The sequence below is a fragment of the Dermacentor andersoni genome, chromosome 2 (genome assembly GCF_023375885.2).
Source record: "Dermacentor andersoni chromosome 2, qqDerAnde1_hic_scaffold, whole genome shotgun sequence".
In the NCBI taxonomy this organism is placed as follows: Eukaryota; Metazoa; Arthropoda; class Arachnida; order Ixodida; family Ixodidae; genus Dermacentor; species Dermacentor andersoni.
In genome coordinates, this window is record NC_092815.1 from 207,075,136 (window position 1) to 207,090,072 (window position 14,937).

At 47.6% G+C, this 14,937-nt stretch overlaps 1 protein-coding gene across 3 annotated transcripts in view; it reads left to right on the top strand.

The window, feature by feature from the left end:
* The first annotated feature begins 683 nt into the window (after positions 1 to 683).
* LOC126540195 (uncharacterized) overlaps positions 684 to 14,937 on the top strand; it is a 37,646-nt gene continuing 23,392 nt past the window's right edge. For 2 of the 3 annotated variants that reach the window (XM_050186982.3, XM_050186985.3), the window contains exons 1-2: positions 684 to 831; positions 14,053 to 14,334. In XM_050186982.3, the coding sequence (XP_050042939.1) occupies positions 14,101 to 14,334 (234 nt within the window). In that variant the 5' untranslated portion in view covers positions 684 to 831; positions 14,053 to 14,100. Of the gene's footprint in view, positions 832 to 5,537; positions 5,625 to 14,052; positions 14,335 to 14,937 lie in introns of those variants that run through there. The other variant, XM_050186983.3, reaches the window with a different exon arrangement.

The window sequence follows — 14,937 nt, forward strand, 5'->3', positions numbered from 1 at the left end:
GAGATATCGTTCTTGTGGAATCTCCTGATTTGTTTCCAAACATGTGTAATTACGTATACTTTCTCTAGTCCGCATAGTTCTGTTGCATCGACACCATATTTTGGAGGGTGACAAATAGTCGAACGAACTAACGAAAGGAGATTTCAAGCGCCTGTATTACTCACTTATATACGTATAGCACAGTTTGCGCGTATCCTATTCGCCATTGCCTTTACGCCTTTAAGCACGTACCCGGCGTGGTTGCTTAGCGGCTTTGTCGTTACGCTGCTAAGCCTGAGGTGGAGGTCGCGGCGACATGGAAGATTCGAGGGGGGTCAAATGTAAATAACGCCCGCGTACCGTGTATGGGGTGCACACTGGAGAACCCCACGTGGTCGAAATTATTTCCGAGTCCCCCACTACGGCGTGCCCGATAATCAGACTGACGATTTGTGCAGTCCTGAGCGCAAACACTCCGGCGAGGTATATATACGCGTTGCCGCTGGCGCGCACGGTCTCTCTCACCCAATGCAGCGAGCGCAGGTTACGGACCCGCACGTAATACGAGCAAGGCCAAGCGGGAGACGTCGTAAGGGGCTTCCAAAGGGAGCGTTTTATGGCGGCGTGTCTTGCACGCCTGCGCGGCACGTCGCGCGCTCGTGACAGATAAGATAGGCCCGGAAATACCACAATCTTGCGAGTCACGCGCGGTGACAAGACGCGCGTGGCTGCCTTCTCGGGCGCGCAGCTGCCACGCCAAATGACCAGACGCACACGACTGGTACGCGCGCAGTGTAGCGACGCTGCAACGATTTCGGGAGCGCGAACGGCATTCGGGAGAAGCCGGTAGAGGTAAGCACATGTCCGTCGGTGAATTCCCTGTGCTCTCGCAACGAATCTGTTCTGATGCGGCGAATTTCGAGTCTGCCCTCGGTACTCCAAATAACGTTTTCAGCGGAGCGTTTTCGACTGCAGCTTCTGCTCTGCCGTTACGGCTGCCCTCTGTGCCACCTCCGGCATTTCCGCGCCTGGGCATAGGGTCCTTCGTGTCTGGATAAATACCGATAATACCGAGTCTTCGCTCCCCTAGCAAAATTTGCGAAAAGTGGGTTAAAACAGATATATCCAGGAAGTTTTCCCTTTCGTAAAAGACAATAATAAATGCAGGCAGACGTCACAAACCATTAACGCTGCCCATGTTTTGTCAGCACGCGTTAAAGATACATCATAGCATTAATAACAACATCAATACGGTTTGTGCCTCGTTTTCTCTGAACACTAAAGCGAAAACTGGCATATACATAACTGTAGTATTCAGTGCCTGCCGCCGTTGAGTGGACGAAAGCTCGTGGCTTCGTTAGTAGCGGCGTTTGCATGAATATATTAATGGCGCATTAAATCCCATTTCCCGCAAGCTGCGTACATGTAAAGAACAGTAACACGCTAGGAAGCGAATTAACGCGGCGCCGACGTTGCTGTCCATTGCGAACGGTAGCTGTGATGTTGAGTTGATGTTGACCCAATTGCATTACACTAATACATTTTTGCTGCTTCGTCTAGTTAGTGTTCACTTGACTTTTTTTTTTGTTGTTGGAAAAGCACATATTGAGAACGACTAGTAAAACAACACAACAAACAACAACGAAAGGCCTTACAGATCTAGGACGAACGCGGAAATGCTTCCAATGCATACGATAATGTCGGTCAACAAGACGTTGTAAAATCAGGAAAGCATCGCACCTGCGGTGAAGCATGCCCGTGCGCAGTATTCTTCGCATTTGTTTATTTGTTTCCTTTGTTAATACAATGCAGCTAACAAAGTAAACAAAGGATGGCCAAACCCGTACCTACTTGTTGTTTTCGTTAATATGGTTTCTTATAAAACAGTTAATGTCGTCTGACAGGGTTTGTGGAGATGACCTCGTCACTTCATTTGCGAGTAGCTTAAGCTATTTGACATCGCACGTTCGTGCGGGTGATTGAACTCGTTTAAACAGAACGTTTTTTTTTGTGTTTTTTAAAGAAAATTATTGCTTGCGTTAATCGTTTGTGCTTTAGTTACCAGAAAAAGGTCAAACTTTGGGCTGCTTAACAACAAAAGTCCCGGTTTCTCCCAGGTTTTCATCGTTAATGCAACGCACGAATGTGCACAAGTGATGCGCGATCTGACTTAACCTCATGTGCAGAATTTCTAGTTGTAATACGTAGGCAGTTATTCCGCAGAAACTGTCGCAGAAGCAAGACAACCGCACTGCGAGACACGCGCAACGAGGCCTAATTCGGTGATCGCGCTACTATCGCGCCTTTGGCAGCGTGTCGTGCCAAGAGCGAAAGGGAGTGTAATCGTTAACAGGCCCATGCGCGGCGTTAATCGCAGTTTCGATTTGGTAAAATGGACGCGAACCTAGCTTACGGACGAGGCTGCAGCGGCAAGGGAAAAAAGCGTCATTGCACTTTGTCGAAACAGCGTACTCGCAAGACATCTTACAGGCTGCCCTCGCACCATCCACGCGCCACAAGGTGGCTCCACCAATTCGGCTGCTTGCCTTTATGACCACATAACCGAGCACATCGCGGAAAGGTAATTGTCTATACGGAGAAGCCAGCAGTCTATATTACTCCAACTGCACATTTGTTTGGTGTTCTGACTGAGCCACCTATAGGCTCAGTCGGAGTGTGGGCCGGGCAATGTAACGGAGAAAATACGCGGCATCGAGAATGAACTTGCAAGGAATCTGGGAGCATATTACAGGTGATATAAATGAATGTTGGCAGTGCACAAGGTGGTTACAGCTTTCGTGGAAGGTCGCTTATGCACTATAGAGCCGTTATGCGCAATGTTTTCCAGTGTACTCGGACAACAAAACATGCAACCGGGCTCCCATTTGAGTGGAAATGTGGACCACGTTAGGAGTCACATGTGGCCATATCTTAAAGTTGGCGTGTTATTTTCTTCGGACATTCCACGCACTTACTTAAGAATCACCTTCCCCCTATTTTCGGGAGGCATACAGTCCCCTCCCTAGGTCCTCGGTGAACTAAATTAGCCACTTAGTTTGTATTCGGTCATAATAGCGGACACGTAAAGGGGGATACGCATACTAATTATGGGGCTTAACGTGCCAAAACCACTTTCTGATTATGAGGCACGCCGTAGTGGAGGACTCCGGGAATTTCGACCACCTGGGGATCTTTAACGTGCACCTAAATCTAAGTACACGGGTGTTTTCGCATTTCGCCCCCATCGAAATGCGGCTGCCGTGGCCGGGATTCGATCCCGCGACCTCGTGCTCAGCAGCCCAACACCATAGCCACTGAGCAACCGCGGCGGGTGGGATACGCATACTAAGTTTAAGGTGTGTAAGTGAGAGACTGCATCTTCAATAAAAACGCTCATTCGAGCGATCGTATGTGTTACCTAGCCGTTATCCTTAAGGTGTCCCTGTTTGCGCGGCGTAACAGGGCACCGCATTTAATTTTCGGGGAATGTGGACCATCCTGTGGGTCGTGTGATTGTTAGGTATTAAGTGTGTGGATAACTGTGGTCTTAATAAATTACGTTTACAAGTGCTCCAAATAGTTATTATACGCGTGTTTTACAAACCCCGTTGAATGTTGTTTTTGCGGGGTCCTGGGAATACTAACTGTGACACCAAGTTCCCAGTTAGTGGAACATGGAGCCACCTTAAGGCTGATGCTTGTTCAATGTATAACGTGTGGGTGGTTAATCCTGGCTTTTTCAATAAAAAACTAGTTCTACTGCTCGAAAGCTCTACAGAACAATTATATAGGAATGTTGTTACGTTGTTCTGGGACAACTAAATGTGACACCGAGCTTAAGCTTACGGGAACTTCCGGCTATGTTTATTCGTCATGTGCGGACAAAGTTTGAAAATGTTTGGTTTAACTACAAGCACGAGAAAATTATTAACGCACCTTATCGAAAGAAACAGCTTCTCTGAAAACTAGGCCGCAATTCCGCAAGGTTACACAGTTCTGTTCTGCTTTTTAAAACAGTTAAAGGGGCCCTGAAACACTTTTTGTAGATTGTGTGGAAACGTTGACGATTTGTCGAAGAACATGTGAGCCAAATATTAGCGCAAATATTAGCAACTCGATTTATTTCACTTTAATATTGTTATCTTAGATCATTGTCCCTGATCAATATTGCACTAACAAGAAGCGCGCGTAAAATAACGCGATATCAATAAAATTTCCTTACGCAGCCTCATGTTGCAGATAGCCGGCTTCTGCGGCAAAATTACGTGTTAACACTAGACTAAAACTGCAATTGTTACCGGTCGGCGAGAGTCGCGGGTGCACCAAAGCACGTAAAACCAAAGAAGAATTTGACTGCACAGACTTTCTGCGCGAAAAACTGAGCGTCTGCCAGTGTCCGCGCAACGACCGCGCGCTCGCTAGCAGACGACGCACGTCACAACGACAGCAAAATCGAAGACACCATGTCCCATGCCCCAAACACGTGTACGTAGCAAAAGGGTGTCAATATAAATTTGCAGTTGAAATAAAGCACCATTATAAGCGCGTATGCGCGCAATCGGTCTCAGCGCGCACAGCGATATTACGTTAAATATCGTTCGCAGCGCCCTCGCACAATTTCTCCACACGCAGCGCCTCAGCGGGAAAGCGCCGTTCGGTCCACTCTACCATAATCTAGTACCAGGGTAGGGCTTCTCCTCAGTTTTCCGATCAGTACTGTAATCTGTCTAGTGCACGTAGCTGCGTTTCCTGCTTCTGGCCTCCGAGATGACCAGCGCGCTGCGTAGCGTAGTCTACCGACGCCGCCCCGTTGTGCCGCGACGAGCCCTTTCGGCGCCCCGACACAACTATTGGCCGGGACTTTGCCCCTCCTGGCTTTTGCGCTTGTACCTGAAGGATACGAAAAACATTGGGCATGAGATTCGTGAGACGGCGTCCTTTATAGCGAGGCTGTTCTATGATTACTTAGAGGAGGGTTTCAGGGCCCCATTAATGTTACCTAATAGCACCGGCTCCCGCCTTCACAAAAGTACATAAATAACATAAGCGAAGGCGGCCGACCTATGAAATTGAGCACTTACGAACGAAAAGGGTTTTGAGTTCATAGCCCCTGGCGCATTTCGCCTCTTTAAGAAAAATTACAAAGTCGGCCAGATTTCGTCCACTCAGAGCACACCCCGCGAACAGGGACGGAAAGCTGCTCGTACGTCACAAACATGTCCGCTGCATAGGCATTCATACAATCCTTCCGCGAGACCTTCAGCGTAGACGTGCAAACAAGGCGGTGCTGACGCATATGCTAGTGAGCGAAAAATATGTTTGCGTATGAAACTTTTCTGTTTGGCTCTTCTTCCCTTATCGCTTGTTTTACGTTTAAACGAGCAGCGAATATGTCAAGCCACAGCGAGCACTCGCTCCTTCACGTACGGCACGAGCTATTTTCGCTTATGCAGGAGTCAAGCGAATCATCTTGGCTCGCATTGGCGTCATTGTGTTCACGCAGCTACGTAGACATTTCTTGGGATCGCGTTCGGCGTAAACGGTTACAGTGTCACGACACCTGCACCAGCCTTTCTTTCTTGCCTCGTGCTTTCGAAGACGCCGCGTGTCGTGCTGAAAGAAATGACGTCCATCGCAATCGAAAAGTGAGTTTTGCAGCGTACCAACCGCATATGAACTTTACTTTGATGTAGCTCAAGCTATCTATGTTCCACAGTTACAGCGAAGATCCAGCGAATTGCTTCCATATCGAATAAATCCATATGCCCTGTAACTTTCACAGCCCATATGAAACGTACTGGATTTCATAAAAGTAAGCTTGTTTCCATATACACTGTGGGTTTATTAAATATGGGAGTTTTGGGGCATATAGTTTTTTTCGGCGATGTAATTTCCAGTATTGAAGACCCTATTGGCTCCGCACATATTGAATATTCTCTGGCAGATTCCTAGATGGTTGCGTATCATCATATCTATTGTTATTACTACTAGAACGTTAGCCCCGTTAATAATATCTATGAATAGACCTTCTACTAGCTCCTCGTGAGCTTTTTCACAATGAAACTCGCGTAAAATATCAATTGTTACTATTGCATGGACTATTACAGACTTCAAGGACTCATTATTTCACCAAATCCCACAGAAATGTGCTCGAAGCAGTCTGTTCACGCATATTCACGCTGCATCATCCCAAGCTAGCATCAAATGAAGGGCACTCGTGTTAAGCCTACAGTGTGTTCGTTTCACGTGTTCATGATGTAGCTTGAACTGAGATATCTGACGTTATAAATGGTCTACTTGCTCAACTGGACTGATGGACCACATATCCATTTATGCACTTTATGCGGGAGACGAGGCTTCAAATTACGTGTCGCAAATTTCGTGCCTCAGGACAAACGACCATTTACAAAAGATGCGCTGCGCAGTGACCTTGTGTATAAAGATGCCGTATCTAAATGGAAAACTTGCATATATAAATTATGAAATTGTGCCGCGTGATCTTGGTCCCAAGTCAGAGCGAAATTCTTTGTGATTTTTGTTTCCGGAGCCAAATTCTTTTTATTTCTCATGAACGAGTTTATAGTCAATTCATTGGTACCGCCCTCTTGGGGTGTTACATGAACAGTTTCGCACCTTCGGATGCAGCGAATTGCGCCAAACCAGAGTCTATACAAGCACCCGTCCTCTCATCGTATAGTTCTTTACCGGCACCAACATACATTTACTGAAAATAAAGAGCCATCTTTAGTGTACGTATATGTCAGTGGCGGTAAAGATTATGCGTTCAGAGGGCAGGCTGTTTTGTGCCATCTGTTCCAAGTCTTCCTCGGCCGCGTAAACATAATATTGGAGCAAATGGGCGGGACAACCGGAGCCATATTTCGTTACGTTAACGTATATCTGGTCTTCGTAAAGATAAGTACACCCCCAAGGGTCATTAGAAAGTTTTAGAATAGGGGCCCCAATAGTTTCGGGCCCCAAAAGAGCTTTGCGGGTCTTAGCGTTAGGGCACGCAGCATTGAAGAGCTTTAGAATAGGGCTTAGCGTTTGCGGATAACGTCTGGCGCTGACAGTGCCACTACGGCGTCAAAGGAAAGCTATTAGAAATAAATCAATAAAATATACCATTTTATGATGAGAATAGTAATCTTGTATTTCGTGTATTCCCGAATAATTAGAATTTAGAGGTTATTCTGTGAGCAGCAAACAATTAGTTGCGCTTAGTTTTGAGAGTAGATCGTGGTTTTATGTTACCAACTTTACGTGCCTTCACCAGCCAAGCGAAGCCGTGTTAGGCCTACGAGCCATAATATCCACAATCCACACACACTAGTTGAGCGAAAGCGATAACCGTAGTTACTTCTCCTAGCTTGCGAACTTCACGTGTTACCATGAATCGAACCAAGTTTGGTGCTATATGTTAGAGCCGTCGCTTCGATGGGTGCCGCCATGTTTGTTTACGCAAATCTTTTGGGGCTACTTTTGGGGCTCCCGCTAAATCAGTGAAATAGCGTGCCCGGCGGAAAACCCAAACGCAGTCCGCATCTCGCGCATGCGCAGTGGCTTCGACACGATTTCTTTGGGTCCCAAAAACGTTTGGGGCCCCTATTCTAAAACTCTCTATTACCGTTTTAGAGCCTTTCCGAGACTGCGGGTTCGCTTTAAGGTTGGCCGTGGAGCTGGTGCAGAACAGTGTTTTTGGACACTAGGCTTAGGTTACCTTGAGCTTGGTCACGTATGTTGGCGGTACAACCCCCAAACGAAAATGTCCCCCTTAATTTTTTGTGTTACCTTAATAAAGTAGTAAAAATGACGTCTGTTTCTTGTTTGCGCTCCTCACTACTGACGTCTTGGACCCATCAGCTTGAAACCAGCTTTCTCGATAAGATGGTTCGGGTAGGGTAAACCATAGTCCCCGGTCACATAATAGAATTGCCTGCAGCACACCTATTTGTAACAGGAAATGGAAAGAGGAGTCAGAGACATACTCAGGGCACAAAAAAGGCGCACTTTGGCCCGAAAGGCGAAGCATTGATTGCGATAGCAAATTAGTGGATCACTATAGAAGAGTTAAGTGCTGGGCTAGTTGGTGATCTTGCATACTGAAAAGATTTTGCGCCAAAAAACTTGTGTCTTGTGTGTGTTGTTTTTTGGCGCAAAATCTTTTCAGTGGATCACTATACGAAGTAAGGATAGCAGTCTTATCGGCTGTACAAACTTGTAAACATAGGCACACTAACGAAATCAACAAGCATGGTGTCACGCGCGCAGAAGCAAACATGAACACACCAAACTCGATGAGCGCGGAAACTCGCTGTGAAAACGCTGGCGCGAGGATACCGCCGGGCTACCGCGCGCAGCCGCCACATGCGCGCTGTTGGAGCCGGAGTAGAACGCAGCCCGCCTCTCTCCCCTCCCCCGTGTGCCTCGCAACGTTGGCTGCCTCTCGCACGACGGGCAACGGCGCACCACAGAACACCTATACAAACTTAGAGAAGGGAAACTGTACCTTCCACAGTGCTACGGAAATAAGCGTAGCGGTGGCGTCGTGAACTAAAGTATGCGACCACAGGTGGCGCTGTACAACAGGAAACGGAAACGGGGTTTTGCACACGCTTTACCAGGTGTTCTGTGGCTTTACTGGGTTTCGGGCTGCTGCGCCTCGATCGTGCCCCCGCCAGTTTAGTTGCTGTGTAGCAAACGTAGCGCCTACATATTTATGTAGGCGCTACGTTTGCCACACAGCAGCCAAACTGGCGGGAGCACGATCGAGGCGCAGCAGAATACATGTAGCGCTGAGTCATATCGAGTTAAGGCACACTCTGAACTGACTTTTAAGGGCATCCCGAGCGGTTTTTCATTTATTACGCCGTCGTTACCCTGAGTTAAATTGTGCCGCCGCGCTCCAGCTGTTGCATTTCGTGTAGGGCTACTGCCAGAATGCGGTTTCCAGGTGGCACGATGGCCTCGACTGGAATAAACGCAAACGACACCAAAGATTGAGTAAGCCTGAAAATATTTTATTTGCATTTTACAAGTACAACAAAAAGCACACGTCTACGCATCCACACAAACGCGGTTACATAGTCAAGAACATAGTCAAGAAATGGCTCATTAATAAGGGTAGCACAAACGCACAAGAAAGAAGACCTAAGCTACAAAACGTACGGTCGGCTGCTAAGTATAATAATTTCCCTGTCACCGCGTGTCACTTTTATACAGCATCTTTACAGCACTACCAGGCCGTGTAGTTTGGCGGAAAGAACGCAACAGCTTATACGGCCGTCAGCTGCCTCTTCCTTACGGGTGTCATAATTATCCTAATCTCCGCATCAACGTCGTGCAAGTTCGCATACAGGTATCTGTATCTGAACCATATGTGCCAGCTTAATACACGTGTAGTGAAATTATGATAACCACTGCGTCTTATCAAACGTATTGGTTTTGCAAATGCGCATTACAGCTGACGGAACGACATACTGTAAGTGAAGCACAAGAGAACAAGGACAAAAGGAGGATATAACACTTGAAGAAATGAAGAATTAGTAGGCATACAGCAAACAAGCGATGACGGAGAACACACAATGATGCATCGGGTGTTCTGTGACATCGGTTTGCGTACTTACGGTGTTATGGAGATCAACTGCATAAAAACGTACCTTCAAGCGTACTCTCTCAACCTCCGCCGCATTCATTATGATAATCAACGCCTAAACAAAATGAGGCACTATTCTTTGCCAAGAGTAGACCTTTTTACAGCAAGTCTATGTAATGACTCGCAGACGAAACCAGCATGCTTTCGAAAATGTTTTACCGCCGTAGTATTCGAACGCCAACGGCCAGGAAACACATCGATACCAATAGGCTGTCGGCTGTCGGTGTTTAATCGAGCACAAAAACCTTGACGCTATGACTAAAAAGCAGCTTCAACAATCAAATTAAAAAAAAATCAACTGCCTATTTGCCTGAGGTAAAAAAGCATCCTTAGACACCTCGATTGTTCATGTCAATGGTTTGTGTAAATTAAAAAATTAAGCATGTTTAGCGCCCCTAGCAGAGAAAGCACAAATTAAAGTAGTCGACCAAATTACAGTAGCTCCACTTGCGCGCTTACGCTGAAACGCGCCTCGATTGATTTTTCGCCCTCTGTGGCCATTTGTTGAACTTGAGAGTGTGCGGGGCCTGGGCGCACTTCCTGTGCGCGCATTCGTCGTTCGCGCGGGCGCGATCGAATTGAGCCGGGATCTTCGGATCCCCTCGCACGGCTTCACTCGCACATGCAGCGTGTAGGGCGCGCGGCGACGCTGTTGTCGCCCTTAGACTTTATACGGAACCTCACGGCGATGCCGACGGCGGAAACGCGCTTGGAGTGTCTGTATAATTGCTATCGCTATAAAAAGGTTGCAGCCTTTCCATACGTCCATATTGAGCTTTCGCACAGTCTAGACAATACCGTGGCACGCTACAGTGTCGCAACAGTATTTAGCGCGCCAAACAGGGTTTCCCAGTTGTGCTCGCGGGTATGGAAAAAAAATAGAAGCGCCTGTTGCGTACAGTGAAGGCGGATGTTTACCAAAGCTCAGGGAGCGCTACACTTCATGGACGACCGCAGTAGTGCACTAAGTCCTATTTACCTGCGACAAGTCATACGTCAACCAAAGCAGCATGTACTAACCCTACTTATATGTAACGAATTAAATCTAATGAATTATCAATAATCAATTACATTTGATCGTAATTTTGTAATTTAGCGATTGATTTTTAGCTCGGGAATGGTCACTGTAATTCAATTGCATTTTTCAGTAACCGATTACACGTAACCAGTTAGCTTACTGGCGGTACAAAGTGTGAGGAAAAACGCAAGGTTTAGCGCTTTATCTTCGCGGGTAGTCCAACGCGGCAACCTTGTGAATGCGCAGATTCAGGCTGGCAAACACGACTTTTGCACAACGCTTTTAGAGGCGCATTTTATCGGCATTCATGGGTAGTAAGAGCCGCTACCTAATTCTTCGCGTAGCGCAGTCTATCGTCTCTCTCACATAGAGAATTTTGGGACCGTTAAACGTACATTCGCGTGCAACATGAGCTGCAACATCGTGCTCATTTTCTAAACAGCCTGAACACTACACTGCATCTCCAACGTACGAACAATTGGTGTAATAAATACCAGTAATTGTAGCGGTGTTTAGTTCTCCAATTAGTCGTATGTTGGCGCCACCCTGCAGGCTGGTTAGGGGCTCTTTTGAACACGTGCGCCGTGATGCAGTTCATATAACACGCGACTGTACATGTCCCTGTCTGTCTCTGTGATACGTGACTCAAGTACACTTTACGATTGTAACACAAATAGTTTTTTGAGGGCTGAATGATGAACAGTTATATCTTAAATTACACTACAGGTTTAGTTACCTTTTCGAGGAACGTGAACTTCTGCTGGCTTCGCTTATAGTTCTTCGGTTTAAGTGAAATAGCAAACGAGTGAAAGGAGCTGGCAAGATCTCCAGCAGATGTTGGCTGTTAAATTGAACCAGCGGTGTTATGACTCCACACCAATGCACACTTCGCCAGTTGTTGCCAGCAAATCACTTACGGACGACCTTTTAGCTTTTGCCTACCAGGAAAAATCTTCAAACTATAAGATCAATGAAACGCTGCACTTCATAAAGAATCCAGGCGCGAGAATTGCAGCGTTGTACAACCGTGATCTCGTGCGCAAGGTGTTTTACACTAAAACACTTCCATTTTTCCAGCACGCACATCGAGCGAGTTTTCATTGTCGCTGCCGATTTCTTTAGAATAAAATGAAGGAGTATGAGCGATGAAAAACAAACGTCAGTGAAGTTAACGTATGAAGTGCTGCAACAGTGCACTGAAAGAGCCAGGCCAGCTTGCTTTATATATTTGCTGCGTTAGTGCTACATTAATAAATGTTGCAATGAAAGTAACGTAAAAGTCATCGATTGCTGTTAAATGCGTGAGAATTTCGTTGCTTATCCAACGAGGAAAATCGTCTGTCCGTGTGTCCCTCCGTCCGTCCGTCACGTTAGACCATCGGTTTCAATGTAGTACCCGCAGCAGCGAACGAATTCACTTTCGTGCTGCCTCTCGCTCAACGCGAACTAAGCGGCGAGAAAACAGCTCTCGTGAAGCTATCGGCATTCGCCGCGCTCTGTCCCCGTCGCACATCGCTGTCAAGATAGGGCACGCGCAGCCCCACCATACGCACCCGCCGCCGGAGTAGAGGTGTAAAATATCATGAAATTTTGATGTGCCTGAAAGAAACTGGTTTCCTTCATGTTTTTTTTAGAGAATACGAAAAAATTGAAAAAGAATACATGATTGCTCAGATGGCTATAAAATCGACAAATTTATTTGTCTCACTAACAATAATAGAATGATTGCATCACAGAAGTCCCAGAAGAGTTTCCGGGTTCAAAACCTAGGCGCGATTTCGCGTCAAGCCACTGATTTCACATCAAAGCCTCAAAGCCGACATTTGTATCAATGTGTGTCCGATTAATTTCCGGTTGGCGCGTCAACACTTCGTTGTGCAGCGGACGAAGCCTTTTTGACATTGAGGTTCGAGTGTACGTACACAAGTTTTTGCACGCGATCCCCTGCGAGCCTGTTGCGTAACTTCGTGTGCACAGTACCAAATTCGGACCAGTTTCTTTCACATGTCGCATAAGAAGGGGAAATCTGCAGTACGCGACAGGCGAGGGGGCTCAAGCGTTGGTTGAAGCAAAGTCCTTGCTACTACGTGGAGACATCCAGCTTCTTCGCATACTCCCAAACTCCTTCTTTTGACCGAACTTTCAGATACGTCGAAAGGTGTCGCATCGCAATAGGAAAATTCAGCGGGAAAGCTGTTTTTTGCAGCGAAGCTGTTAAGGGCTACTTTCCCCACTATCGTGTCCACATGTCGAAAAAAATCCCGAAGATAGTGCAATGCCGGGCCGACCCGCGGCGGAAATGACGCAGGCGTTAAGCACTCCTCATACATGGGCCAATCCCGAAGACAGTGAAATACCTGGCAGACCCGAAGTGGAAGTGCAGTTCGTCATTAAGGCGAACTGCACTTCCTTTATCCTTCTTTACAGAGTGGAATGGCAGTGAAACATTTCTCTTTATTTTTCAATTTTATTCTGGTTGAAAACGAAAACGAAAAAGCCTATCTTTTTTCGCAATTTCCAATGCTTTCTTTTTTGAACCGCTTGCATTTCTACGCCAGAGTAGAACGCTCACCCTCCTCCCACCTGGAGCCTTGGACACGATAGAGAGAGACCGGCGCGTTATCTCCCCGCCTCTCTCGCGCGGCCGTGCCATACGCAGCCGCCGCCGCAGTACAGTTCATCACGGTTGATAATGGTTAGATGAGTATGGGTAACCCGTTAAAGAGCGATAAGGCTTATAATTATCGGAACGTCATCAGCGCACCTGGCGCCGCCAGATGCAGTAGTTTGCTTGCGTCATCAGTACTCCTTGCGCCGCCGTCGGCAGCAGTTCCTCTGGCCGCAGTGCTGTCGCTTATACTGGTCCAATCAAGTTTCATAACATTCATAATGACACGCAGCTGCGTGGAGATGAGCAAGTGGCAGAATGCTTAAGCATACTTAAGCAACTCCGAGAGGAGTCTCTTCAGACTTGCACTCATCATCAGTCATCTTCTGTGCAACTGTTCTCGCTTTGATAGCCAACGTCAGACTATTCAGTGTACCTTAAATAGATTGGACGAGGGGCCAGTTACGGAAACAAAGATCTTGGGAGCCTGGCCTCACAGTTCGTTATCCCAGAAAGCAGTTCGAGCGCTTCTTCACTACCGGAAGGCAACAGACTTGAGTACCCGACTATAGACATCCTGCACCTAACTTAGTCCATGGGAAAGTGCGGTATAGACTCACGTTTTCTCTCTCTCTCTCTATTTCACTTCCCATTCCTCGCTCTCGCGTTTTTATTCTCGCGTAGCGGTACAAAGCTTCCGTGCCTACGAGCAACGCATAAGATACAATTCGTGGTCACCTCCTTCCACCGCTACCACCGACCTTCAGTCCTTTCATCAATTTCTCAATCCAGACACTGAGTTCCAGTGAAGTAGAGCTTCGCGGGCGGAGAGGAAGCAAGATGGCCGCACTTACGGTGACGGTGCGCGACTTCCCCGACCTCAAGGACCGCACGCGCGTCCTCCTCGAACAGCGGCCTCCCGAGGGGTCGCTGTGTCTGCGCTGCGGCGACCTCGCGGGACTGGCTTGGCGCGCCGTGTGCGGGCACTGCTTCTGTAACGACTGCAAGGACGCCCTTTCGCGGGCGCACGTGCTCACTTGCCCCGTGCACTTCGTGAAGACGCCCAAGGCCATGGTGAGTGAACACACTGACTGCGCACTATGTGTCGTATCTATCTCGCTCTTTCTCTGACGAACATGTTGTCGCGCATGTTGTCGGCACCGGCACAGCCGGTCCACTGCTGCCGGCCGCGGTAGGGTTAAGGGAAGTGGAAGCGAGTTCGACTGGGAAGGTAATTCCCCTTTTTGAAGACTTGCACGGAGGTCTTCCTCAAACGGCGAGCCAAGGGGCGAAGATAGGTAGGCACATTGCCAGAACATTCCCGCTAAGCACTCCACATAATGACATGGTTCGGCTGTTCTGAACGTCACCAAGAAGCGAATATAGGTTTTCTTTTTATTGCGATAGCGATTATATGGACACTCCAAGCGTATTTCTGCCGTCGCCGTCGTCGTGAAGTTTAGCGTATAGTCCAAAGACGATAACATCGTCGCCGCGCGCGCCGTATGCTGTATGTGTGAGTGAAAACTTCCGACGGTGAGCCAGCGATCGCCGCTCAATCTCGCGCACTAAAGAGAGGAAGCAAGCCGTCTCCGTCACGCGCAAGGCTTCGGAGGGAGGGTAGGAAGGACCGCCGTGTCCTGAAAGCCATCTGCGACAGGGTCAAGGTCTGCCATG